At 53.3% G+C, this 26210-nt stretch overlaps 7 protein-coding genes across 7 annotated transcripts; 4 read left to right on the top strand and 3 right to left on the bottom strand.

Annotated features, from left to right (window-relative positions):
* Positions 1-1288: 1288 nt before the first annotated feature.
* On the top strand, positions 1289-2959 carry PpBr36_09400 (uncharacterized protein; the record flags this gene model as incomplete). Its single annotated transcript, XM_029896521.1, has 2 exons — positions 1289-1898; positions 1962-2959. 2 exons carry the CDS (start codon positions 1289-1291, stop codon positions 2957-2959), a joined length of 1608 nt encoding a protein of 535 aa, XP_029744916.1.
* A 256-nt stretch (positions 2960-3215) lies between these two features.
* On the bottom strand, positions 3216-8564 carry PpBr36_09399 (uncharacterized protein; the record flags this gene model as incomplete). The annotated part of the gene is made up of 1 exon (XM_029896520.1): positions 3216-8564. One exon carries the CDS (start codon positions 8562-8564, stop codon positions 3216-3218), a length of 5349 nt encoding a protein of 1782 aa, XP_029744920.1.
* A 476-nt stretch (positions 8565-9040) lies between these two features.
* PpBr36_09398 (uncharacterized protein) lies at positions 9041-10465 on the top strand (the record flags this gene model as incomplete). Its single annotated transcript, XM_029896519.1, has 1 exon — positions 9041-10465. The coding sequence occupies one exon, from the start codon at positions 9041-9043 to the stop codon at positions 10463-10465; it is 1425 nt and encodes a 474-aa protein (XP_029744921.1).
* A 2459-nt stretch (positions 10466-12924) lies between these two features.
* Positions 12925-15531, top strand: PpBr36_09397 (uncharacterized protein; the record flags this gene model as incomplete). The annotated part of the gene is made up of 2 exons (XM_029896518.1): positions 12925-15092; positions 15174-15531. 2 exons carry the CDS (start codon positions 12925-12927, stop codon positions 15529-15531), a joined length of 2526 nt encoding a protein of 841 aa, XP_029744924.1.
* A 1659-nt stretch (positions 15532-17190) lies between these two features.
* Positions 17191-20394, bottom strand: PpBr36_09396 (uncharacterized protein; the record flags this gene model as incomplete). Its single annotated transcript, XM_029896517.1, has 5 exons — positions 17191-17425; positions 17554-18210; positions 18296-18628; positions 18702-19272; positions 19338-20394. The coding sequence occupies 5 exons, from the start codon at positions 20392-20394 to the stop codon at positions 17191-17193; spliced, it is 2853 nt and encodes a 950-aa protein (XP_029744925.1).
* Positions 20395-21444: 1050 nt separating this feature from the next.
* On the top strand, positions 21445-22848 carry PpBr36_09395 (uncharacterized protein; the record flags this gene model as incomplete). The annotated part of the gene is made up of 2 exons (XM_029896516.1): positions 21445-21457; positions 21530-22848. 2 exons carry the CDS (start codon positions 21445-21447, stop codon positions 22846-22848), a joined length of 1332 nt encoding a protein of 443 aa, XP_029744922.1.
* An 86-nt stretch (positions 22849-22934) lies between these two features.
* PpBr36_09394 (uncharacterized protein) lies at positions 22935-25572 on the bottom strand (the record flags this gene model as incomplete). Its single annotated transcript, XM_029896515.1, has 8 exons — positions 22935-23327; positions 23478-23501; positions 23579-23652; positions 23721-24156; positions 24230-24279; positions 24336-25137; positions 25199-25397; positions 25472-25572. The coding sequence occupies 8 exons, from the start codon at positions 25570-25572 to the stop codon at positions 22935-22937; spliced, it is 2079 nt and encodes a 692-aa protein (XP_029744923.1).
* Between the last annotated feature and the right edge of the window lie 638 nt (positions 25573-26210).

The raw sequence follows: 26210 nt of genomic DNA, 5'->3' as shown, positions 1-26210 counted from the left end.
CTCGCGTAGCATGAATGAACTAGTGAGGCTTGGTTCCTTGCATCCTTGCAACCATTTCATCACCTTGGTGGTACAAAAGTCCCTCCGAACCATGAAGAGACATACATTGGACGAAGTGATTCTTCAGCCAATGGGGCATTTACGGCAGTGCCGACGACGGGAACTTAGACAACCAAGAGAGGTTTAGACCTATTTTAGTAAGCACACACCCTCTTTTTTCTTCTTTTTTACCTTCCCGTCTGCCGGTACTTGCTGCTTAGCACGATCGTAGCTTATATGGACGTTTTGCAAATAAACATCTTGTAAATGTAGGCATATAGACACAACTTGGAAGCAGGAACAAAAAACCCGCAACCACCAAACTTGCAAAAGGACGCAAAATCAATCTGGACCGGTCTAGAAGGCCACTGGGGAGAAGCGGGCATCTTATAATCAAATAAGGTCGGCGCCGAGATTGTCAGGACTTGATACGGAAGGGCATAAGGTCAAGCCTTGGCTTCAAGTTGGGATCCAACTTGGTTCCCGGAGTACCACAGTACATAGTAAAAATGCCCACGCAACCGGCCTTCGACCCATATAAAGCCCACCGGCCATGTACGCATCCGGGGCTGAATGCCGTTCCTGCTGTAGCAGCTCGCTAGAACTGTTCTAGTCGCAATAAATAGTTCGAATGCTGCCAAGCTTTGTCGAACGACTTTCCTCCCTCCCATCTCCACCATGTCACCTTTTTTTTCGAGATGACGAGCCTCAAAAACGCTTCCCTCCTCACCTTTTTGACTACCCACTTATCCAAGGTGAAGGTGGTATTGGCCATGAAATTTATGGCATTGAGTCCCTCTTTTTTTTTACTCCGTTCAGGAGACGCGGAAACGTTCTCCCCCCGCAATTGTACCGAGTTATAGGATTGGCCAACACAACAAATGAACCCTTCGAATGTCGCGGTCCTGGTGGAGATGCTGCCATCAGAAACTCCACAACAGCAGCGGATTGGTGAAATTGCACCATGTCCGGGACATTTAATATAAAGAAAACTGGGGGACATTGCCGAGGAAGCGGGAATAAAAAAAATAGGGGGTTCAGCCTTGCCCTTATTCGTATAGTGACGAGTGGGGAAAAAAAAAAAAGATGTAATAAAATCCCAAAGGCCGCTATGTCCTTTCCTGTGTGAAACTCTGGTCCATCACACCGGTCGTTTCCTCCCATCTTCCCCCCCAGTCCACCCCCCGTCCCCTCCTAGGCGCGTTGCCCAGAAATCCTTCCTTCTGTCCGTCCTTCGCTGCCGATCAAGATGGGTATCGTTGCCAACCTTGTGGCCGCTGCAGGCATCCTGTCCGCGTGCTCGTCCAACTTCGCCACCGTCGCGAGCCCCTGCCAGCCGCGCGGCGTCCCGCGCGCTGTCACGGCCCAGGGCACCATCACCGGCACCCGGGACGCGCACGGAAACTCGGTCTTCCTCGGCATCCCCTTCGCCGCCACCACCGGCGGCGAGAACAGGTGGCGCGCTCCGCAGCCCGTCGTCCCGTCCAAGGAGCCGTTCGCCGCCGTCGCCTACGGGCCGACCTGTCCCCAGGCCCCGTCGCAGGGTAGCGCCTCGTGGTCTCGCCAGGATGAGGACTGCCTGAACCTCAACATCTGGACGCCCAAGTCGGGCGAGAAACTCCCCGTCCTGGTGTACATGTACGGCGGCGCCATGGTCACGGGCTCCAGCAGCAACCCGGGCATCCAGGGCACCAACTTTGCCAACAAGGGCGTCGTCTATGTCAACTTCAACACGCGTGAGAGCATCTTTGCCTCGCCGCACTCGTCCGAGCTCAAGGCTGCGAACCCTGATGAGTCGCAGAACTTTAGCATTCTGGACGTCGACAAGGCGCTCGAGTGGGTTCGGGAAAACATTGAGGGTAAGCTGAAAGAAGACACAATGTCAAAACAAAAACAACAGTCCATGAGCTAACCAACAACAGCTTTCGGCGGCGACCCCGATCACATCGTCTTTGCCGGCCACTCGTCCGGCTCCGTGCAGGTGGACCACTACCTGTGGAACCACCCCGACACCTTCCTGAAGGGCGCCGCCGAAATGTCAGCCAACAGCATGTCGGGCCCTGCCTTTGCGCCCGCCGACCAGGCCCTGGACAAGATGGCCGCGGAGCTGGGCTGCCCCAGCGCGGCGACCGGGGGCCAGATCGAGTGCCTGCGCAAGGTGGACGCCGAGGCGTTCATGACGGCGCAGTTCAACGGCTCCCTCAACACCGTCTTCACGCCCGTCATCGACGACAAGACGCGGCACGGGGACTACGCGGCCCGCTTCGCGGCCGGCAAGTACGCGTCGCACGTGCCGCTGCTGACGGGCCTGTCCGACGGCGAGGGCACCGTCTTCTCGCTCGTCTACGGCGCCGACAACGGCAACTTTACCAAGTGGATCCGCTCCTTCGACGCCGACGTGGCGCACCTGGACCCGGCCGTGCTCGAGGCCGCCTACCCGGCCGCCGACTACGCGTCCGAGTCGCTGCGCAGCGGCGCCCTGTACGGCGACGCCCGCTTCAACTGCCCCGTCGACTACTACGTCGATCTGAGGTCCGAGGTACAGCCTACCTGGGCCTACCGCTTCTTTGGCAAGTACGACAACGTCGTCGGCGTGCCCGGCACCGCGCCCACCCACGGCACCGAGGTGCCCTTCTTCCACGGCGGTAATGAGTGCTTTGCCAACCTTTCGGGCGTCACCCCGGCCCAGCAGGCCCTGGCCGACTCCATCCACGACATGTTCGTCGCCTGGATCAAGAACCCTGCTGCCGGCCCCGGTTGGGACAGGCTGAAGCCCAAGTCGGGACCGTTGGTCAAGCTGGGCGTGCCTGGCGACGAGCTTTCCAGGATCCCTGGCAAGACTGGCGAGTTCAATGCCAGGTGTCAGGCCGTTTACAACCCCAAGTTCCCGGAGTACCCGGTTGTTCAGTCTATCTTGTAAATAATTTCTTCATCTCGAACGACGCCGGAATGTATATGGGATTGAAGACGAATGAAAAACCAGATAGAACGTACTTAATGTAATATGCCGGATAAAATAATAATTGGACAAATGCCCATCCTTACATCTTGTATGAGACCTTGATGCTAAGGAACAACTACCAGGATAAAATTACTCCATTAACGCTATGCATCATGCAAACAAAGGAAAACAAAGAAAAAAGAAAAGAAAAAAACATCAACGAAACAGAAAGAAGCTACCACTCCAGAGCCTTCTTCCTCATCTTGGCAACCCTCGCCTCCAGCTGTTTGATAACCGGCTCGACAATGCTCATTTCCGTCCGAAGCTTCGTAGCCTGCTTGACCCGCGTGTAAAAGACAGGGCAGTCCTTGCTATCGCAGTCGTGCACACTGGTGACGTCGCCGGGGGCCAACCCGGCACAGCTCCGACACACGTCTGCCACCTCGGAAAATTTCTTGCGCTCGCGTGCAAGCCTGCCGTGGAGCTCAAGGAGCGATTCCTGGGCGTGGCGTGTGCACCGTCCACATACCACAACGTCGTTTGCAGGGTTCTTCTTCTTGTTCTTGGTTGGTGCCGGTTGAGGTGGAGGTCGCGGGCCAAAGCGGCCGAACCCAAACAGTGGGTGGTATTGCACTGGCGGTAGTTGCTGTCGGGGCGCGGGCGCTTTCTTTTTCTGGGCCGTGGGCCGGATGCGCACATTGCATACTGCGCAATTCATCACCTGTAGATAGCTCTCTAGTGTGACCTTTCTAGCCTTTGGTGCGCCATTGTTCCCCATGATGCCCCCGAACCAGCTGTTATTGCCGTTCCCAGAATCGACCACCACGCGCCTGACCTGCTGCACCTTGGGCAGTTCATCGTACCAGCCCCTGATGTGTGCTCCAACCAAGTTGAAGATGCGCTCCAGGGGTGGAATGATGTTTTTGGATATGTAGTAGTCGGCGTCTAGTCTTAGGTGCGCACCGCCAGGCGATAGCATGTCTTCGGGCGGCACGCACCTGTCTGCAAGCCTCGCGCCAGGGGCGCCAGTGACGACCACGTAGGGAACACGCTCACCGTATTGTGGTTCAGCTCGCGGGTCGGCCAGCATCTTCTTTGTGCTGATGAGCGCGCCAGGCGGTGCGGGACCTACCCCGTTACGGTCGCTATATGTGCCCAACTTGACCTCCTTGGCGAAGCAAAAGTCTTGGATCGACACTTGGCCACGCATGATTTTGTTGCATTGCCGTTGAAAGTACTCCTTGATTTGACTCAGGTCCGCCGTCTCAAACAGCAGCCGCAGGGCCTTTTCTTCGATCTTTTGCTCCGCTGGCGTCCCGTCGCGACGGACTGTCTCTATGCCCTTGGCATCGAAATCGGGCACCTTTTGGTCGACATGCTCGTACTTGTAACCAACATAACGCTTTTTGGCCAACAAAACGCATGGCAAGTAGACCTTTTCAAACTTGAGTTTCATGGGTCGCGGGTTCATGTCGGTAATTGCCTTTGCCATTTCGTTTCCAATCTCAAAGGCCTGCTCTTTTGTGCGACCCTTGAGGTGGATAAAAAGACTGTCCGTGTCCCCATACACAACTTCAGCCCCCCATCTTGGGACAGAGTGAATAAAGGCAATGGCTCGCTCCAGAGTTTCACGACCAGTTTGTACAATGCTATCGGCAATCTCCGAACACGGAAGCCTGCCGGAAAATGAGGCAGACGTGTAGCCATATGTGACGTTTGCCAAAAGCTTGAGAGCCAGCTGCCTGTTGTTCAGCAACTGCTGGAGGGTCTTGTCGTCCTTGTCTTGTTTCATGCCACTCTTGACCATGACCCTTGTCTCCAGAATCTCTGTCAACATCTTGGCAAGCAGTGACTTCCTGATCTCAGGCTTCGTATACATGACGCCGTTGGGTGCAATATTGACGTGATCTTGCAACAACTCGAGCAGTCTTTTTCGCCTTCGGTACTCGGCAAATCCCATCTTGTTGGTTCCACGCCAATCCACGATCCGGCCCAGAAACGTCGAGTAGCAGTAGTTGTAAGCAATCATGACGCTGGGATACAGACTTTGGAAGTCTAACACCAGCACTGGGCTGTTATAAAATGCACTTTGTGGCTCCATCACCAGCGGTAGACACTCCAATGCGTTCTGCCCACCGACCTGCTTTCGACTCGGTGATACGAGCATGAAATTTTCAGGCTTTGCGATCCGAAACATAATAGACTCAACTTTGAACTGTGATCCACGGGAGAATACTGAAAAGAAATCGACGCCAAGCAATCTTGCCTGTTCACTCGTGCGCGAGATCAGCTCATTCTCTTCGAGAATCTCAATATCAAGTCTTGTCCTTGTTTGGTAGTAACGTAGTAGTTTGTCGAGATCGCCGTGGCGTCCACTACTATACCAGCTTGTGAGCGTCTGCCACGAGAAGTGCGGTATCCGGCGATGTAGCAGATGCCAGACAACATTCTCCATCGTGTACTGGAGTAGATTGAGCTCTCCTCGCATTGCACGCCAGATGTTGATCATGTGTCGGCCCGTTACTCGGATGGTCGAGGTAGTGTTGAAGCCCCATCGGTCTGCGTCTTTGCCATACCTGCCATGAGACTGCGACTTCATACGCGAAAACTCATCACAGAGGTTGTAGTCGTACATGTATCTTGCGCGCTCAATCAAGTAGCCCCACGAGCCACCATGAACCTCATAGCCTGTCAAAATATCTGGGTCATGTGTTCGCACGATCTCGACCATACGAACCATGAGGTCGAGCTCGGATGTCTCCTCCAGAAGCTCGCCTTTGATTTGGTGCTTGATGCGCTCAGCCAGTGTGCCTTCTTCTGATAGAACCACCACGCCCGATTCTATACCATCAGGAGCCTGACTGTTAGCCTCGGTAGATTGATCATCTGACCTAAAGCACCAGAATATGCACTTGACCTCATCCTTTTCCGGATCAGGAACAAGCTTTCCTCTGGTGTTCACATGAATCTCGATACTCATTGTACTCATGTAAGCAACCTCATGCTGAACACTGGTAGTCTTTTGCTTCGGCGAGTACTTGAACCCATGTTTGTTCTTGGGGGTGGCTCCTTCAATCTGCGAGAGATGGCGACGAGCAACCTGTGTCGATTTTGGGGATATTTGGTGGCTCTTTGGCCTTGCTCCGGACTCCTTCTTCTTTAGCTCCTTTTCCTCCCACCAGTCGGATACTTCTTCGAACGTCGGAGGTGGCTGTGCAATTTCCCATGTCTTGATTGTACATTTGTTCCGACGGATCTCCTCTTCAAGTTGAAGTTTTGATTTGTCTGGTATTTGTTCCTCCGGGGCGCCCCATGCATTCTGTGAAGGCCTATCGGCGGTGAACTCAGGCAGATATGGTAATGTGTTACCTCGAAGCCGAAATTGACGCCCAGCAAACTCTCTTGGACGAAGTGGCACATCCTTTTCTTTGCTGTAATATGCGTCCTGATAAACCACATCTGGTATTCCGTAGTCCGCCATAGTTGCACAGACTTCCTCCGCAGTTGGGGGTAAAACTTGGCAAACAGGTACCATGTATGTTTGCACAAAGGCCCCATCATCCAAGAAGTCATGTTCCTGAGACTTGTTTGAGGGTGTAAACGGATTCGGCAAGTAGCCCACCTGATAGAATTCATGGTTTTCTTTCTTATGTGGCGAGGCTTCCTCCAGGCTTGCAAACGAAGAATCAAAAGAAAGATGCTTCGGGGTTTCTGACGTGTCGCTATCTTGCGAGTTCGAGTTTTGGCTCAATCGAAGCTTTGTCTCAGGATCATTCGGGTCCTTGACGACAGCAAAGCTAAGCTTACGGTTAACAGACTTGGGTGCCGAGCTGTGCATCATTGATGTCTTGCGCGGTACAGGGGTACGAAACGGGGCGGCGTCATCCGCTGTTTGTCGCTGGGAAGACAGCGGGAGCTGGCTTTCGGCTTTGGCCATGTCGGCAACGCGACGTTCATAGGAGGGTCGTAGCCCATCCTTGGGGGGAACAAATCTCAAGTTGTTTATGCGGGCTGGTCGTATTCTTGGTCGTTTTGAAGCATGTTCCTCATCTGTTGGATGGACAGATCGCTTCAAGCCCTCCCGCAAAGTTGACGGTTGCGAGGAAGCTGGAATCTCACTCAAAAGATCTTCCTCAACAGCGGCATCAATGAGCTCCTGCGTTATGGGGATCTCTGGTCGCTTTCCAGTGATGAGACCACTGATATCAAGTCCAACCAGACCGTTTATCGAAGCTGTGCTTGGGTAATCCTGCAAACTTCTCTGCTTCTTTGCCTTCTCCAAACGCTGGGCGTCTCGCAGTCTTTCTTCATCAGAGTCATCCGGACAAGGGTCCTCGTCCACAGACTCCGGTCTTCCTAGCCGGCGTGCACCTCTCTCATCAACCTCAATACTGCTTGCAGGGTCAAAGTCAATCGACGTAGTTGACATCTCCCCTAAGGATGCCTTCAAGTGTTGAGGGTACAGATCCTCGACAGACTCAAGCACAGTCTTAATGGCAGAATCGAGAGCGGGCGGTGTTGGCACAAACGAGTCGAACGTGATGTCTGTATCATCATTGGCTCTCTCGGCTGTTATGAGCTTTGCAATCTCTGCACGGAACTCCTCCTCATGTAGCCAGCCAGCAGGCTGCGAGTCTCGACGATCGTGTGACATAGAGACAAGCACCTCGGCAGGAAATGGACTACTTTTCGGATCCGACATGCCCAATTGCCTTTTCCGACGTTTTGTTTCGTCCCTCCACAGTCCTGCCATGCTGGCTACGAGCTTCATATCGGCGGGTAAAGGGTTCAGCCGCTCGACAAAGTCATGGTGAAGTCTGCGCTCCTTAACATCTTTGCGATTGAGTATGTCCTGTACGCATATGTCAACCTCGATGGGACAATGACTGGCCCTGGGTAACGAGTGATGATCTGTTATCTGCTTTTGGGATATCGACTGGTTGTGCCAGATATGGTGAGTCATGAAGCTGTTCATGTCATCGTCGTCTACCTGAGGCACTGGGGCACGGAACTTGACGCTGCTGGCCTCGATATACCCACAGCCATAGAGGTTGTAGTCGGTCATGAACTGCAATATGTACTGCAAATGCGCCTCGTACGGTTGGAATTTCCGTTTCATAATGACACCCTGGTGCAGCAAATCGGCCAGTCGGGTCATGACCACGGGGTTGAGCATGTAGATCTTGAGATAATACTTGTATCCCACATGGAATCCATAGAAGGGAACCCCCTTGACAAGCGTGATACGCGCCACATATTTGGGAGTGTCCCGCGCATAGGCATCCTGCCTATAGCTCACGGCGAGGGCATGATCAATCGATAGATGCAGCCGGTAGGAGAAGGTGCCAACTTCTTCTTGATCCAGCTTCCCATTGTACTCGACGAAGAGGTAGGGAAACGCGCCGTGTATATGCGCGCAGACCTTTTGACCAGTCTGGGTTGAGCCAAAAACGCGTATCACCGGAACCTTGGGCTCCTTGAATAGTTGGGAATGTCGAACATCGTTTCGGAGACAGGGGTCATATTGCGTGGGTGTGGCTTGGTAGTGGTCAATGCAGTTCAGGCGCACCTTGAACACGTCCATCGCGACGGCTGCTTGGCCATTACTGAGAAATCAGAAATAAACTGAGGAGTAGAGAGACAGATTATCATGGCGACCAATAAAGCATCGGAAAGGATTCTCGACAATTTTTCAAAAGGGGGCATTCAAATGCCTTGCTGCCGCCTTGTTTGTCAGAATTCCTGAAAAGGCAGACGCGTCTGTGGTGAGCGGGATTACCAAATGCGGCACAATTAAGAGCGCCAAACCATGTGACTATCACGTGTTGGTCACCCGGGGGATTTCCCAAGTGATAAGATAAGCAGACGCGCGACATGCGTGATTCAGATTCAGCCACTCCCGCCTCATAGCGCATCACCGACTCGGCAATTTGAACCAGTTACTGCCACAACCTCAAAAAAAAGTGCCTCCAAATCCACCCCTTTCTTAGTATATCGCTTCTGTCCTTTGGTATCTCACGAGTGTGCCGGAAATCCCTATCTTCAAAACAAGAATTCGAGATGCCACCGCCGCCTCCACCCCCAAGGCGCCCAGCGCTGGGCGCTGCTGGAGCCTCCAAAGAAGAGAACGTCTACATCCCCAACTTCATCAGCAAACGACCCTTTTACGCCGTCGACGAAGGCGAGAACACCGACTACCTAGAGCATCAACGTATCCAGAAGAAGCAGAAGGACACGGCATGGTACGACCGGGGTAAGACGCTCGGGCCCGCGGCGACAAAGTACCGCAAGGGCGCGTGCGAGAACTGCGGCGCCATGACGCACAAGGTGAAGGACTGCCTCAGCCGGCCGCGCGCCAAAGGCGCCAAGTGGACAGGTCGCGACATCAAGGCCGACGAACTGGTGCAGGAGGTCCGGATGGGCTGGGACGCCAAGCGAGACCGGTGGAACGGCTACGACGCGAGGGAGTACCAGGCAGTCGTGGAGGACTACAACAAGATGGAGGAGTTGAGGAAGGAGATGCAGGCCAAAGCTGCGGCGGAATCGGGCAAGGCGATTGAGGACGGGGACCACTACGCCGAAACTTCCGACATGAGCAAGCACCAGCCGACATCGACGAGGCAGCTGCGACTGCGAGAGGACACGGCCAAGTATCTGCTGAACCTGGATCTTGATTCCGCAAAATATGACCCCAAAACGCGCACAATCGTCGACGCAGGCGCGACAAACGACAAGACAGCGGAGCTCTACGCCGAACAGGGCTTCCTCAGGCAGTCGGGTGATGCAGCAGAGTTTGAAAAGGCACAAAGGTATGCATGGGAGGCACAAGAGAAGGGCGGTGACACAAGCCTACATCTACAAGCGAACCCGACGGCAGGTTCCTACATGCGCAAGAAACTCAAGGAGGAGGAAGATGCAAAGCGGGAAGAGCGCGAGAGGCAACTACGGGAGAAGTACGGTGGGGAGGAGACCAAAGTGCTACCCGACGCCATCAGACAAATGGCCGTGACCGAATCGGAGAGGTATGTCGAGTACGACGAAATCGGCCTGATCAAAGGTGGACCCAAGGGTGTGGCTCGGTCAAAGTACAAAGAAGACATCTTCCACAACAACCACACCTCGGTCTGGGGAAGTTGGTGGTCCAACTTTAAATGGGGCTATGCATGCTGTCACTCTTTCGTCAAGAACAGCTACTGCACGGGCGAGGAGGGCAAGGCGGCCTGGGAGGCTGCCGAGAGGCAACGTACGGGAGTCGGACTGCTGGAGCCGGCCGGGGATGCAGAAGACGAGGGTAGTAGGGAAGAAGCGACAAGACCGCAAGAAGTGGAAACTGCGGCCACGGCGAAGGAAAAGTTCAAGAAGCGAGCGACCGAACAAGCGATAGGCGATGTTACCGAGGCCGAGCTGGATGAGTACAGGAGGAAACGGACAAATACTGATGATCCCATGGCTCAGCTTCTCGGCCGGGATGAGCTCATCAGCTAGTTGGGCATTGTAGTAATATGATATTTAAACGGCAAAATCACGTTGGACTTTTTAAACCATTATTGTTCAGAATATTTGCTCGCATCATTTGGCTGTTCTTCGATTTCTCTGTGCCAGTCTACTCCCCGATTGACATGCTTTAGCGATTGAAGCTTTGCATGTGGCGTAACAGCGGCTTGGGGCCACTGCATGTAGTGGCACTAAGAAAAAAGAAAGAAAAAAAAAAGCACCAAAACCCTAATGTGCCTGATCTTTTTTTGCGCGACGACGACCAGATGTATGCATGCGCAGGTTTGATTTGGTGCCAAAGGACGTGCCGTTCGCCCCATACGTAGAACACGAGATGGGGAAAGTGTTCAGGGGCCTCGTTTAATAATACGTGCAATGAGTACATGTCAAACTCGAGATTTTGGTTATTTGTGGCACAAGCTTTGTGTCGGACCCTGCGGTGCTGTAGGAACGATTGCAATTTACTGTTGCATTCATTGGGGGGGGGCGGGGGGGTTTCCCTGCCTCCTGTTCCCTTGTCCCTCCCTGCTCAATTCCCTGGACAAGATGGCGTGGTGTGGCCGAGTCTGGTGACATGCAGTGACTGACTGTCTGCCATTGCCGTCGCGTGGGGTTGGCGTTGGATTTGCGCTAAAACAATCACTCTGATAGGCTAGGCCTAGTATCATAAATGCATAATTGGGCCTTGTTGTAGGAGTGCCACTTTATCATGAAGCATCATGAAGCACTGGTCTGGATTTGTGTGTTCAAGTACTCAAGTACATAATTACTCAGTACGATACAACAGGATTATCCCATGCAAAATGCAGTAGCAAGCAAATGCACTAGTAAGAACCTTATCTATTCCACACACCTCCGAGTACCTCAGCAATGTAGACGCCTTACCGAGGTAGCGATTAGATAGGCAACATGCGTCGACGCCGCAAAGATGTGCGTCTCGAGGTAAGATTTGTAAACTCAAAACGTGAGGCTCTGGTGGTCAAATGATGTGGTCATCCAAGCAAGGTTGCGCCGAATTCCTGGCACCAGGTCAAATAATCGAATGGACACCTGCAACACATTCACCTATCAGGGCGAAGTTTGTTTAAGCGTACGAATCGCGGCTCGGCCAACTGGAACAAGCAAACAAACATGAGATAAGGAACAACAGCGAAAAAGGAAGTCTGAGTTTGGTATCGCAATTTCGCATCGCGCAACACGAAGAGGGTCGTGGATGTTGCCGTTGATTTTTCTTTCCACATTAGCTCACACGAGAAGATGGACGCGCGTTGTTCATGGGCAGAAATGGGGGTCCGTTAATTTAGAGAGCTTTTAGTGTTCTTCGGTCGACCTACTCGGCTTGTTGGGTCGCTGAGTGGGCACAGCCGTCAGCCCAGGTCAAGGGTCTAGAGAGGACAAACTGACGTGTAGATGGTGGATCTAATCGCGTGCCCCCCAAGGCTTGGAGCGGCTGCCCGGCATCTGAGACTATTGCTCTGTTTTGCGCTTGGCAAGCAATCGTCAGCTAGGTTCCGTTCCGTTGCTCTTAGCTTGGTGGCAGCATGTCTTTTCCACAGCGGCGCAGTTGTCATACCAACTGTAGCTTTTTTTCTTCTAGCAGTGAACTCTACCACCTCACATTATGATGTAGTCGAAAAACCGCGAGATGGCAAGAATGACCCAAAGTTGCGTTTACACATCAGATGGACGAGGCTCACGGTGCCCGAGGTAACAACTCTGTGATTCAAACTAGCAGTGACAACCATGCCGACCCTACCTATTCGGCATCTGGAGGCAGGGAAGGTCATGGACGTTGATGGTTCCCCACCCCAACCTTGAGAATTCTGCCCCTCCACAGGGCGGCCAAAATGCTCTCTTCTCCACTTAGCTCGATCCTAGCTCAACCCGCCCCTGTAGGCGATTCACAACCCGCGGACATGCTCCAGTGATGAGCAGGCCTCCCGCCGTGTCGGCTTTAGGTTCCTCCACTCACCCTCCCGCCGCCAGGCTATTGTACCTTGCCAAAAAGTCCAAACTCCGCCATCGTTCGAGTTTCTTGTCAGTCGCCACGACGCCATCGCGTCTTGTGTTTTATTTTATTTTTTTCCTCTCCTCGGGCGTCTGTCGTTTTAAGCATTCCTACTCTCGCAAGGGCGACTTAAACTGTGTTTGAATTTGATTGTAACCTCAAAGCACATCCTAGATCAGTTTGCAACCCGGTCACGTTTCGTTTCCTTGTGTCTGAGCCGACTTTTCGACAAAAACCCCCCCGGACCCGAATGCGCTCGACTGGTAGTGACTCGTTTAGAGGCCGATCGAGCGGGTCAAAGCTCAAGGTCGTTGGGCAACCCGTCGCTGTCTCTGCATATGCTTTTCTGAAGTTTTGAAGTTTTGAAGTTTTACCAACAGAAGATCAATTTGACCGGTCTTTACGAACACACCGTGACACTATACGACCCTACTTCTCCACGATGCGGCCGCCGAGGGTGGTCATACTCATCTTCTTCTTCTCAGCCGCCCTCTTCCTATTCTGCCGTTCCATCACGTCATTCGCACACCGAAAGCGCGAACCCGAAGGGTCGATAGCCTCGCCGATACCAGAACAGCCGCCAGCAAATTCCAAGCTCCGATCCTTCTTTTCCCTCTCGACACCCTTCTCACTGTTCCCTCCGAATGCCATAATATCTCTGACGGACGACAACAGTACGTCCTTTCAGGCTCGGCCCGCCGCTTTTGGGCCACAGCTTCCACAGAAGGGCCTGAGCGGTCAGCTGTGGATTGGAAGCGGCTTTGCCGACGACAATCTGCCCGAAGGCGAAGGTGAAGGGGAACTCGGCTGCAGCGATGTGCCAGGTTGGGAGGATGGGGCCGCGGGGCTAGCTGCACTAGCTGGTCTGAAGCCCATGAAGAAGGGGGGTTTCACAAAGACCACCAAACTCGGGGCTGGAGATGTCAAATCGTCCAAGAACTCTAAGAGAGATGTTGGCAATCCTGGTGGCCCCGTCGTAGATCGCAAGGCGAAATCAAGCAGTCGTGATGATGCAAAAAAGAGCCGGCCCTTTGACGACGGCACGGACGATTATCTTCACCAGGGATTCCAGCGATCCTCGCCGTTGCGTGGAGACAAGTCGCAGTCGCATTCCGACATACAGTCCATGCAGGAGACTGCAGAGATCACGGGCAAGGTGGTGCTGCTTAGCCGAGGAGGTTGCGGTTTCCTTGAGAAGGTCAAATGGGCTCAGCGCAGGGGTGCTGTTGGTGTAATCGTAGGAGACAACACTAAGGGCGGCCCGTTGATTCAGATGTTCGCCAGAGGCGACACGTCTAATGTGACGATCCCCGCAATCTTCACGTCGCGCACGACGGCACACATTCTGTCCTCGCTAATGCAGCCCGGCAGCTTCATCGAGGACATCATCGATGAGAACGGCAAGGCCGTTGTCAAAGTTCAGCAGACCGAGAAGGGTCGAAAAACACGTCACCAAGCCAACAAGGCCGAGGTTGTCAAGAAAGAGCTGCCTAAAAAGGACGTATCCAAGGATACCACGGCCACTACTTCGCCGCCTCCAGCGAAATCACGAGGCTGGTTGAGCAGCTTCTTCCGCTGGAGCGTTGATGTCGAAACGGTCCAAAAGGCCAACTCTCGAGACTGGGTGCTGGTGGACGATTGGAGTGATGAGAAGGACTCTCAGATCAGGGCCAGCATGGAAAAGGCTGCGAACAAGGACCGAGATGGTTCAGGGGACGACTTGGACAATTCGAATTCGGATGCGCAAGTCCAATCTCTCGATGGCAAATCAGGTACCGGTAAAGAAAAGGACAAATCATTAAAGGAGGCAACATTTAACATCGGTGTTACTCCCAGCAGCGGACAGTATGCCCCAGAAGCCGCAAAGCACGGCAAACTTGGAGGTAAAATCTCCAACAAGGCGGACTTTTTGCGCCCGACGTCACATGGATCCTTTGTGGGCAGCATATTTGGAAAGTCAGGAAACTCGAAAACCGGGGAAAAGATGGCTTCCGAAACACCTGACGGCACTGAACTACCGGAACACCGCGAAGGACTCTGGGTTACTATTACGCCCACAGCCAGCGGGAGCCCTTTCTTCGACACACTGCTCGTTCTTGTGGTTAGCCCGTTGATCACATTGAGTGTAGTGTACGCTCTGCTCATCCTTCGAGCTAAGCTCAGGAGACGACGTTGGCGAGCACCAAAGTCTGTCGTAGAGCGGCTGCCCGTTCGGACATACCACACAGTCGCCTCGTCTTCAAACCCTTCGAGGCTACCCTCTCCGACCAGCTCGTCCCCGACCACTCCGTTACTACAACAACAGCAACAGTTGCAGCCATCACCTCCGTCCTTACACGTAGCTTCATCCTCTCGGTCACGACCTCGATCACGCACTACTAACGATGTGCCTGATTCGAGCGATGGAATGTTGAGGGTCGATCCAGATCTGCAAACACCACTGACCCCTTCTCGGACTGGCAGGCGGAAATCCCCACCGCAACTGTCAAGCGAGTGGAGGAAGTACATGAGTAGACAGGTTGAATGCGTGGTATGCTTGGAGGAGTACGTCGATGGTGTCAGCAGGGTCATGAGCCTGCCTTGCGGCCACGAGTTCCATGTGGAGTGCATGTTCGTATTTCCCCTTTCTTTACCATGTGGTTTCGCAAGAAAAACAGGTTTTTGAATAGCGACTAACTCGTGCTGAAACAGCACGCCTTGGTTAACCACACGCCGGAGAACGTGCCCCATCTGCAAGGGCGATGTTGTCCGGTCCCTGGCTCGTGGCTCGCCAACCAGTCCCCGTTATGACCCGTACGACGAAGAAAGCGATGACGAAGGCGAGGTTTTAGCATCCGCGAGTGACGACAGCAGACCAACATCGCCTTCAAACGACATCGATGTAGAGCGGGGGATTCTATCTTCGCCAAGTCGCAGCTCTGCACGTCCCTCAGGTCGTACCGGTCGGGGCGGCTTGTTTGGCCTGCTTTTTAACACCTGGACTACACTTAGGTCTGCATCACGAACTGATTCCGACAGGAACAATCGCGATGATCGCCGTATTCGATGAAGGATAATTCCAGGAAGCAACTGATATTCTTTTCTCTGTTCCTACATGTTCGAGGTAATTTTCTTTCTTCACATTTTCCTACTTATTGATGGTTCCAACTTCAAAACCGTTTGGTATCATCACTTTTCGTTTTCTGTCACGTTTTGCATCAGGGTGCATTGAGCTTTGCAACTAATACGGAAAGGGGGGCGCCATTGGGGGACAAAAAGGGACTTCTTTACACTCGCTACATTTACTGATTTGATACCTATGGGGTTTTTTGTCATTTCTTTTTTCTGGTGTCTGGCAATCCGCATGTCTTTTGTTTTTGTTCGTTATTTTGCTTTTGGAACAGTGACGGGGCCGGTGAAGACCGCGTGTCATTGAGAGAACGAGGGGAGACGAGAAGCAAAGGTGTAAGAAGAACTATTATACCCACTGTGTCAGCAGCTGGCCCAGAGCACGTCTTGGTATATAAGAAAGTCCCGGTACGAAGAACAAACCAACAGTTATATACTTGAGCACTTGTACAGAGGCATGGCACAATATACTGTTTTCTAAATCATCCTTTGTCGTTCATTTTCTCGATTGCAGCTGCGGCATACACATCGGTGCTAAATTTAAAACTGGCTCACTCTTGCCCAAACTCGCTTTTCAGATACACTACGACCAACAACCCGGAGCCGAACCGAGTGCAAAAAGCAAAAAGAAAAAAATATTGGTGGTAGCTTTGAGACATGTATCGAATTCGTTTACAGAGTTATTTAGCAGCCCTGGTAAGGGTGGCCTGGGACGAGAGATGGAATCCCCGTCAGATATACCGAGGATACGGAGCGACGATCGAGTCAGCGTAGACATAAGCGACCTCCCTACCCCGGACGACGGGGCACAATGTATCGACAGTTTTGATGCGGCCTGCGATGCCAATTTAGAACAACAAAATTAATAAACACTAGCGAAGAAGCAGAATCACGGAGCTGCCCGATGATGCACACGTAGTCGCCGGGCCGCTGCTCGATGATCGGCAGGTTTTTGACCTACAGGAGAGCTTACCGCATGTAAAATCAGGGCAAACCCGCACCGATGAATCTCAACATAAAGCAGCTGGTAGCTCAGGGTCACAAAACAAGTTTACCCAATCTCCGACTAGACCAGCCGATATGCGGTCGATAGGGGGACAATGTTTCCCAGACCGCGTTTTAACACCTGAAGTGTCTCTGCGCCAGCAGTCTCCAACGACAGCTTCAGCATTGCATGCGGACAAATTAACAGCGGCATCATCTGCTACTAAAATAATTGAGGTTGACAGTCCATGCAATTCGCCGGCAAGTAGCCTCATCGGCAATGGAAGCCTTGTATGGCCTGGTGAACTCTGCAACTCCCTAAAGCGGGCATACGAGAGCCAGGAAAGACGATGATTCAGTGTTGGAAAGGCATGAAGTTGCAAGCTTGAAACATGACAAGATCGAGGAAACAGGACAAGCCAAACGGAGAAAGCTCTATTACGACGATGCCAACAAATCCTCGTATTCATCGCCAAGTCCGTTGTAACTCACCTAAAAACCGTCATGGGATACTGTGTTTTATGTTAGTTGCAGTTTTTCCTGCCCTCGCAAGGGCGGCCAATTGACATAGAAACGGAGAAGCTCGTGGCTCTGGCGTAACAAACGGCTAGAGATTTCACCAAAGCATCCACGAGCAGAGCTTTCCAAATTCTGCCTCCTCAAATGGCGCGTCGCTAAGCTCCGGCCTCATGGCTGCGCGCAGCTCCATCGCCCGTCGCTTGCACTCGTCGCTCGATGCCTCCTGGCCGCCTTTGTGATAAATCTCGGAGAGCTTATAGAGGGCCCTGGCGCGCTGCCCTTGGCCCTCCACAAAGGTCTCGGAGATGCCGACAATCTCCTCTAGCAGTTGGCTGTGGTTGTGATGCAATTTGGTGTCAGGCATGGCTTGTTGGTTATATCACATACCGCTCGATTCTTTTTGTTTCGTATTCTTTTTTCCAACTTGTTTCTTGCAAGGGCATGGGAAAAAAGGACTTACATGGCCGAGCTCTCGAATCCTTCCAGGGCGAGCATGCGCGCCACGTCGTACTGCGAGTCGCACGTCTTGAGCCGGCTGCCCAGCAGCTTGCGACGAAACTCGAGCGCCTTTGACGCCAGCCTGATGGCCTCAGTCGTGCGCCCCTGCTCCAGCCTGATCCGCGACAGGAGGACCATATCGCCCGAGAAGCGCGGGTTGCCCGTCCCCAGGAACGTCTCGTCAGTGAAGTCCTTGAGCGACGGGCAACGCGCTAGCATCTCTTCGGCTTCGTCGGGCCGGCCCATCCGCAGCAAGAGACTCGACAAGTTACTGTAAGAGTTGCCTATCCTGTCGCTTTTGGCCGCCAGCCGTAGGCGGACCGCTTCCGTATGGGCCTCGTGTGCGAGTTCCAGTTCGTCCATCTCGGTGTATGCAAGTGCGATGTTGTTTAGACTGTATGCGATAAAAGGATCCTCGGGCCCGAGCCGGGCGCGGCGGATCTCCAGGGCTCGCTTGAAGGGCCCTAGCGCCCGAGAGGCCTGGGCAAGATCGAGGTCCAGCAGGCCGCCGAGGTCGATGGCGCTGGCGTAGGCCAGACTCGTCATGTCGTCAAATGCGGCGATTGCCTGGTCGATCATCCCTTTAGCAACCGTGTACATTTCCCGCTCATACAGATACCTGGGAGAGTCATGTGTTGGCGGTTAACTTCCCAAAGGCAACCCAAAGGCAGAAATGAAAAGTCAATTCGAAACACAAGACTCACCAGCCGCATCTGAGTAAAAGATCGGCGTACTTCTGCCGGTCCAGGGCGGCTATACCAGAGTTCTTGGCCAGCCCGACAAGATGATGGACGTGAGGGAGACATTTTTCGCATCGCGCCCAGGCCGAGATCTGGTGGCCGATGTCAACAGTCGAGTGATCGGGAAAGCCCCAGCAGAGCATATGGGCCACAACGTCGAAAAGCTTGGCCGCCGTGGACCTTTCGAGCCTTTTCCTGACAGCCGACTGGACGAGGCGATGAATAGACAGATCCGAAGACTGAGCTGTTCGCTGAACAAGAGCTGCACGCATGAGTTCTTCCGAAGCATCGCCGAGGCTGTTGAATGGTGTGGGTCAGGGACAGTCGGCGCTACCAAAAAGAGAGGCAAGCTGATCTGGGTGGGACGTACTCAAATTCATCGGACAGGAAGAGAAACTCATCATCCAGGTCCTTGGAACCGTTGATTAGGATGCCTTCTGAGATTCCATCTGGTTCAAAAAACGACAGAAGGTTAAGGAGGCAGGCAGAGTTAGTCTCGGTCAGCTTGTGGAAGGACATGTCCCACACCGTGCTCAAGGTGTGCTCATAGTCGCTGCCAGGGTTCCTGCGAGAGTCAACCCTGGACGAATACCGCTCGTATAGAGGCAGAAAGTCCTTCAGGGCCAACCTTCTCTGGGTAATGAAGCCTGCTACCTGGGCGAGAGCCAACGGCAGCCCGCCAAAGGTCCTGGAGATGGCGAGTGCGTGTTGTGTATCCAGCGGAGAGCCATCATCTACGTCAATCGCCCTCAGCAGGAGTTTGGTGCCTTCGTCATCCCCAAGAGCATTGACGTGTATGTTTTGGGCAGCAAACGAGGTGGCAACTCTGAGATCCCGTGTAGTCAGAAGCATTGAGACTGAGCCACCAGTGGCCCCTAGCCACGCCGTCTTCAAAGCAACCAGATCGTCGGCGTTGTCAAATACCACAAGACAGCTGGATTCTGTATACCGTCGAGTTTCAGTGACTGTGTCATGAAGCTTTTCTTTGGGTGCATGTAGAACTTACTAGTAGTCAGGAGCCAGTTCTTCGTCTTCCATATAGCAGCTGCCGAGTGGTTGGTCTCGTCACCATCGCCGAGCAGCCCAAGCCCGTCGGCAATCGTCCGAAAGCTCTGGCCTATGGCGATGGCATTATCGGCCGCAACCCACATGACAATGTCGAACTGATGCACAGACTTGTAAGCATACTCAAGTGCAATTTGCGTCTTGCCGACGCCGCCCATGCCAAACAGCGCTGCCGACTTGTGCGAGGAGACTACCGTGTCGGGATCTAGTGCACGATGAATCGTGGCCAGCACTTCTTCACGTCCGCTGAACTTTGCATTGGCCGAGAAAGGGATGTTGCTGTACCTGACACGCTTGCTCTCACCGTCCCTGGCTAGCTGCATGGTTCCTAGCAGGTCTAAAACTTCCTTGTATTGGCCCTCATCCTTGCGCATTCGCGCCAGGTCGGCCTCGCTCTCCACCGTCGAGGCCATGCGCTTGATTCGCATTGTAGTTCGGGAGAAGTCGGCCTGCAATTTGCCCCACGCATTCTTCCTGAGCACCAGGTGCGGGTTGCTGCGTAGAAAGTGAATTGCACGGGCGTAAAAGCAGATGATCTCGCCGTACACGTCAATCAAGGCTTGCTGAAGCTGGCGGTTAAGCGGTAGAGTCCGTTCATACACCTGAAAGCGCGGGAGAGTCAGGCTGAGCTCCTCAAGCATGTCTAGCACGTCTTGGAGCGTCTCGGCGGCCGAGGAGGCGTGGGAGAGGATGAGCCGGATGCTGCCCCACACGGCCGCCGTGAGCGCCGTGTCTGCGCCGAAGCACAAGGCCAGCACGGCTGAGAAGTCGTCGACGAACTTGAGCCGGGGTGTCAACCGTTTCAGAGTAACCAGGCTGGCTGAGACTCCAGGGCCGGCCTGGATGGTGCTCATGGATTTGATGAGTTCATCGAGTGAGTGCACCCCCTGGATGGCTTCGTAGTCTTGGGCGTCCTGTAATTCATCGCGGTATTTTTCCAGAGCAATGTGCCACAGCGGAGTCGAGCCTCGACTACGGCTGGTTGCTTCGGCCTTCATTGTTTGTAAGATTCTAGTACAGGCGCAAAGTTCCCTTGCGTCTTCCTACGTACGAAAATGAGGCTTAGATCAACTGTCGGATCTATCTCGCGAAGAACAGCTCGCAGATAATCCGGGATATCAGGAGAGGAAGCCAATTTAGCCAACACCCTTAAGTCGGGTTTTTTTTGTGAAAAATGTTAATTAGATTTTCGGGGGTAAGGCTGTTAGTGGCCTACTTTCCAGATTGATTAGAATCAATATCGGCAAAGCTGCTGCATTTGGTGTTCAGGGTTCCCCTCACCTGGTAACTTGACTTGTCTGATCCCGTCACACCATCTGATCGACTCGACCAGGGGTGACCACCCTTTTCATCATTTTGGCCAATAGAGTTGGGCATGTTGATCTTCTGAACTGCAACCGGCTTGGCACTGGGCGTTGGAAGCCTTATCGCCTGAGAGAGAGCGTTCCTCGTCGAGGGTGGGGGTTGAAAATGATTGCACGCTCATAACAAAGTGTTTGACCAGTACAAGATTAAAATAATAAGCACAATAATTGAAAAGGTGGAAGTAGAATATTGTCAAAATCGCGACAATATAGTTTCCATGCTGCCTTGTCCATTGATTCCAATTCGGAAACATTGAATGTGCTGCCCGCTGTCAGCGGCAGAGAAGGAGCCTGTCTATTAGATAACGTAGGTGCGCAGATGCTGGGCCAGGGCGACCTATCCGGCGAGGTGGCCTAGCCGCCCCAAAACAAGCAGAAATATGCGCGCGTAATTTATGCAGTTCTGTGGCTGCAGTTATCAGGATGACGATGACGCATGTTCCAACTTGCATCCTTTTTCAGCCTCAAAGCATCAACAATGGTGGGCGGGTGTGAAAAGGCTGCGACAGGCCCCCAAGCGCTGCTGCCACCCTGTTCTTCGTGCAGACGCGCTGCTCTGTTTAAAACATCGGGATGGAAATGATATTTCTTCCTCGATTGTCTCCCAAAATTGGTCTGGAGACTTTGTGAATATGCTCTCATAGTCCAGAAGACCTCTTTTTCCGAGCCGTCAACAGACAAGCCATGCATGCCTCGGGTAAACTACGAATTCTCCTTTCCATCCGTGCATCACAAGGTAGCTCGTTTGAAGCATGCGCTCTGCTAACAGTGCCAGATCTCGTCCCTCGACGCTTCACAAACCCGACGAACAGGCAACTCGAGACAAGACTCAACACCCCTTATTATGACCTACCGTGGTACCACAAGTGGCTACGCCGTCAGGCCCGAGCCCAGCCTCAAAGACTGTTCTTCTCCCTGCCAGACGTAAATCTCGAAGATGACTCGGCATGGGATGCTCACTTCCTGCCGCTATGGTGTAGGATCCGGGCCCTTATCCTCCAGCCTGGCCCAACGAGCATCGACGCGATATCCGACGCTCTCGTTCTCGACAATCTCGTCGTCCTCAAACAAGACTACGACGCGATGCAGTCCGTTCGGGACCTCGTCTTCTCTGTCCTCGGCTGGCAGACGATGCTCTACAAGCCCGACTTCTCATCCTACTTGAGCGGCGGGTACACGCTGCTCGACGAGATGGACGGCTGCAACGGCGAGTCCCGCGTCTGCCTCAACCAGTACGGCCTCTCGAGTAGGAATAACCTCGCAGACTTTCTCCTCGGCTTCGGGATGATGCTCCCGCCACGAAACCACTGCGCCATGCCTGACCCGGACGATCAGCTGCTCTTCAGTGGGACCAAGACTATCCTTGTCAAGGACGTCGACGCCCACGTGCTGACAAAGGTCTGCAACGTTAGGATCCAGTGGGTCGACTCCCTTTCCTGCCACCTCGAGCTGAATAGGCAGTCGGGGACCCTCTACGTCTTCCGATACCCGTCGTTTTGCCTCTTGGCACTCAAAGAGTACAGGTCGCAGACGAGGAACGAGAGTGCAGGCGGTGGCGGTGGCGGTAGCGTACTCCATCGCTGCGGGATCATGCACCACTCGGACGCCGGCGTGCCGTGGGGAAGCGAGGAGGATGTGACGGCCCTCCTGGCTGAAATCATTCTCTCCTACCGCCTTTTGTTTGGCCAGAGCAAGCGGTCGAGGGCGGCGTTCAGGAGGCTGCGCCCCTTTGCCAAAATTCCCCCATCGGAACATGACAAAGTCCTCGGGCAGCTGTGCGGCAGGAAGCGGCCGTACCTGCTTTTGCACTCCGGCGATGATGGAGTTGTGGAACTTGTCGAGAGGGACGAGTACGACTTGGCCGGGGACTTCCCCCACCTGCGGAGCAGGCTGGCCCGCTTGAGTGCGCACGCAGCCAGCAGGAAGCCGAGGTCTATACGCCAACTATGGCAGGATAAACGGGACTCGACAGCCTGGCTAGCATTCTGGAGCGTGCTCATCTTCGGCTCTGTGAGCATCGTGCTTGGCCTTACCCAAACTGTCTTCCAAATACTCTCATATATCAACGATATCAAGAACAATGAATGAGGTTAGTAATTACTACAAACAATTCGGGGAGACGGTACCTTTATATAGACGTGTACGATGCGAGGAAATATTACTGCGACTTTCTGTCAAACTCTGCGTTCGGCCCAGCTCTGAATGATGCCCTCCACAGTAGCATCGTATTCTTTGAGCACGACCTCACCGCCGTTCTCTCCAAGGAATGTGTTCGCCTGCACAAACACCACTGGAGGCGGCTTGTTAGCTAGCACTGTCTCTCTCCACTCGAGATGCTCTCCCGCAACTCTGGAGAGGTCCTCGTAATAAGTCCGGCAGGCCGTCACATCGGCCGTGCAGCGGTACATGTGCAGACGAAGGAGCATCCGACCAAGTGTGGGCTTTCCGTGCGTTACAATCTTGGACCTGTCCACTTGGACGGTAAGCGAGTTCTTAGGTTTGTTGTGGATGATGGCGACTACACCGTCGCCATCGACCAGGAGGCATTTGAGTATTGAGAAGTGCGCCTGGATCGGGGCAGAACAGTTAGTATCAGTAATATAAGGAGGCGAAGAAGGGAAAAAATGGACAGAAACAAAAAAAAGGAAGGAATTAAACCGAAGTTGGAGGAGGGAACAAAAAGATGCGAGGCAGGTAGAAAATCGGGTGATGCTAACTCTGCTGTGTGCCTGGCCCCATTTCTGTACGATGAAAGAGATGTGTTAGCAAAAGGGGCTTAAAATATCGACATGGCAGCGAAAGAGGGCAGAGAACCTACGCCACTGCCCACGTTGAAGTTGGCGAGACCGCGCAACCCATCCACTCCAAGCTGCTGGTATAAATTATATGTTACTGCCACAGCGTCCATGTTAGTTCTGATCATTCAAAAGCAGCCAGGTGCGCAGGAAAAGACGTCTCACAATCCTCGGCTCGGATATGGGACGTGTCCGTGAACCCAAGTAGCCCCAACAGCTCTTTGTCGTCCATGAGATATGCCCCAACAAGTTCGGCCCTGCACTCGTCCACCGTGGTAGCCAGGTCTGCAAACTGGCCCGTCCACGTCTGTCCCGGCTTGTACCAACTCGCGATGGGCTTGCCCGAAAGCGGGTTGACGGGCGGGTTCCCAATGTCAAAGTTGAACTGGCCTTCCCCTTTCTCGACCATCATCTTACCGGTCCCATGGCCGAGCAGCTCGTGTAGCACAACCCACCAGTAGTACGCAGGGAACTTGTGCTCCTTGAACTTTTTGGCCTCAGAGAGTGGGATGAAAGGGTACTGCTTGCAATGGCTGTCGGCTGCCATGCGGTTGGCGACAATGACGTTCTTGAACCCTACCTCTTGTCGGATGTCATTATACTGTTTCATGACAAATACGTACTACATCAGCCATGGGTGCCTCTTTCATCGCTAATCGATATTGAAGACCTACGTTTGGCAGGTTGATTCCGGGGAATATAATACTAGAGCAGTAGGCAAGAGCTGAGTTCGGTCAGTGAAACAGCACAGGGAGGCTGAGATACGATGAGAAGACACACAGTGAATGCTGGAAAAGTCTGGCGGTTCAAACAGACTCTTCTCAAATGGGCCCTTGCCGTCATTATCCTCGGTCGCCCATGGCAGCCGACGAATGAAGCGAGGCGAAAGCTCTACTAACTTTGCGAGCATCGCCGTCTCTCCGTCATCGGCGATAGCAACCAGGCCCTCAAACTCGGCGCGAACGCCATGTGGATCGCGGTATGGCTCAACAAAGCCCATGATGTTCTCGACGCGGGGCGCGCAGTCCCGGACCCAGATGCGCTGTGACTCGCGGTAGGCTTCCAGATCGCCGGTGCGGAAACTCTTGATATACAAGGCCAGAAACTCTCGCTGGGCGTCGTTTGCCGCGTACTTGGATGCAAGGGACAGCTCGGCGCAGATGAGCTCGAGGTCCGCAGAATGGTCGCCATGCACTAGCCTCACCACACCCTGTTGGTCCTCACCAAGAGCAAAAGTCCTCTGAGCAGTAGGATCTCCTTCAATATCGCAGGTTACAGAGGCGACTAGGAGCTCGTAATCCACGCTGTCGGGCGCCTTCCGCAGCCGCGTATTCTCTAAAAAGACCGAATTCCGCTCCAGAGCCCTGGAGACTGCCTTGATCTCCTCCTCAGTGATGGAGGGAGAGTCGGGGTAGTAGCTGCTCTGCGTTGACTCGGCAGGGTAGCCGAGACTGAAAGGTGGCCTGGCATGGATGGACTCCGCTATCTGTTTGTACAGCTCCGAAAGCCTGGGGGAGTTGCGGGCGAGGGTCTTCAAGGCCAGACCGTCCACGGCCGGGATAAACTTTTGGTCACCCGACCCCTATGTTTTCGGATGGGTCAGAATATGCGGCCCTAGTGCTCTGAACTGCGTCCGAACTTACAAAGTAATTCCCGACGTTGGAAAGAAACGTGGCTGCATAGACCAGGAATCCTCCGAGCCTCTCCTCGCTGACGTCGGGCCCAGTCAGAGAGCTCCAATTACCGTTGCAAAAGTTGTGGAGCTCGAGGATGAAGTCAAATATCGACGTCGACTCTGGGGAGACCTGGCGAAGGATGATCCTTGTTCCGTGCCATGCGGCACTGCAAACGACCAAGAGATGAAATCGAGGTCAGCAGCAATCAATCGAGCCAAGAGCAGTGGTCGAGGGGCCTACCGAGCCATATGGTGCGCATATCGCTTCTCTTTGTCCGTCAGGCGCTGGAACTGCCCTCTAATCCCGAGCTGGAAGACTTGCACGTCTTGGAGGTCCATCATTTTTGGTTCCTCTTGGAGTTTGGTTTGTCGCTATTCTCTGGTTCCATCGGACCAACCTGCCGACGGCGATGAGGGGTGAGTGAGGGATAAGGCAGGGCGCGACATAATCCTAACCCTGAAATTGGAAGACTTGGTGGAACGCAACTTCCATTGGATCAAATACACTCTGAACAGACACGATGATGAGCAAAAAGGTGGAAGATTATGTGAGAATGAATACCTAGGATTCCTACTTGACTGCAATATATGCGATTCGTAGATACGCCGTCATTAGCTGGATGACCTTTAACTGCATGGTTTCAAGGAGAAACCACAGTGAAACCGAAACAGTTCAAAATTCCTTTCCCGCAATATTTTATTGCATGTCATCTCACATCATACCTTTACCATCAACAACGACAGCCGGACAATGTAGTTGTGGGGAAGCGCCACCTTGCGCAATGAAGCACTAGTCTAGAATGACAAAGGGGAGGAGAGACTTTTAAGATTCTTCACTTTGTTTAGCTTTAACCGCTTTATCTATTTTATCTATGAGTCCAATTCTAGTCAAATCCAACAAGGTCGAATCTCTAGAGTCTGCACTCACCGCCGAGCTGTTGGTTCTATTTCATACCGCCGCAAGAGCCTCCGAATGTGTT

Source organism: Pyricularia pennisetigena (genome assembly GCF_004337985.1).
Source record: "Pyricularia pennisetigena strain Br36 chromosome 7 map unlocalized Pyricularia_pennisetigena_Br36_Scf_8, whole genome shotgun sequence".
Lineage (NCBI taxonomy): Eukaryota > Fungi > Ascomycota > Sordariomycetes > Magnaporthales > Pyriculariaceae > Pyricularia > Pyricularia pennisetigena.
Note: the sequence above shows the minus strand (reverse complement) of the source record. Positions and strands in the feature narration are given on the sequence as shown.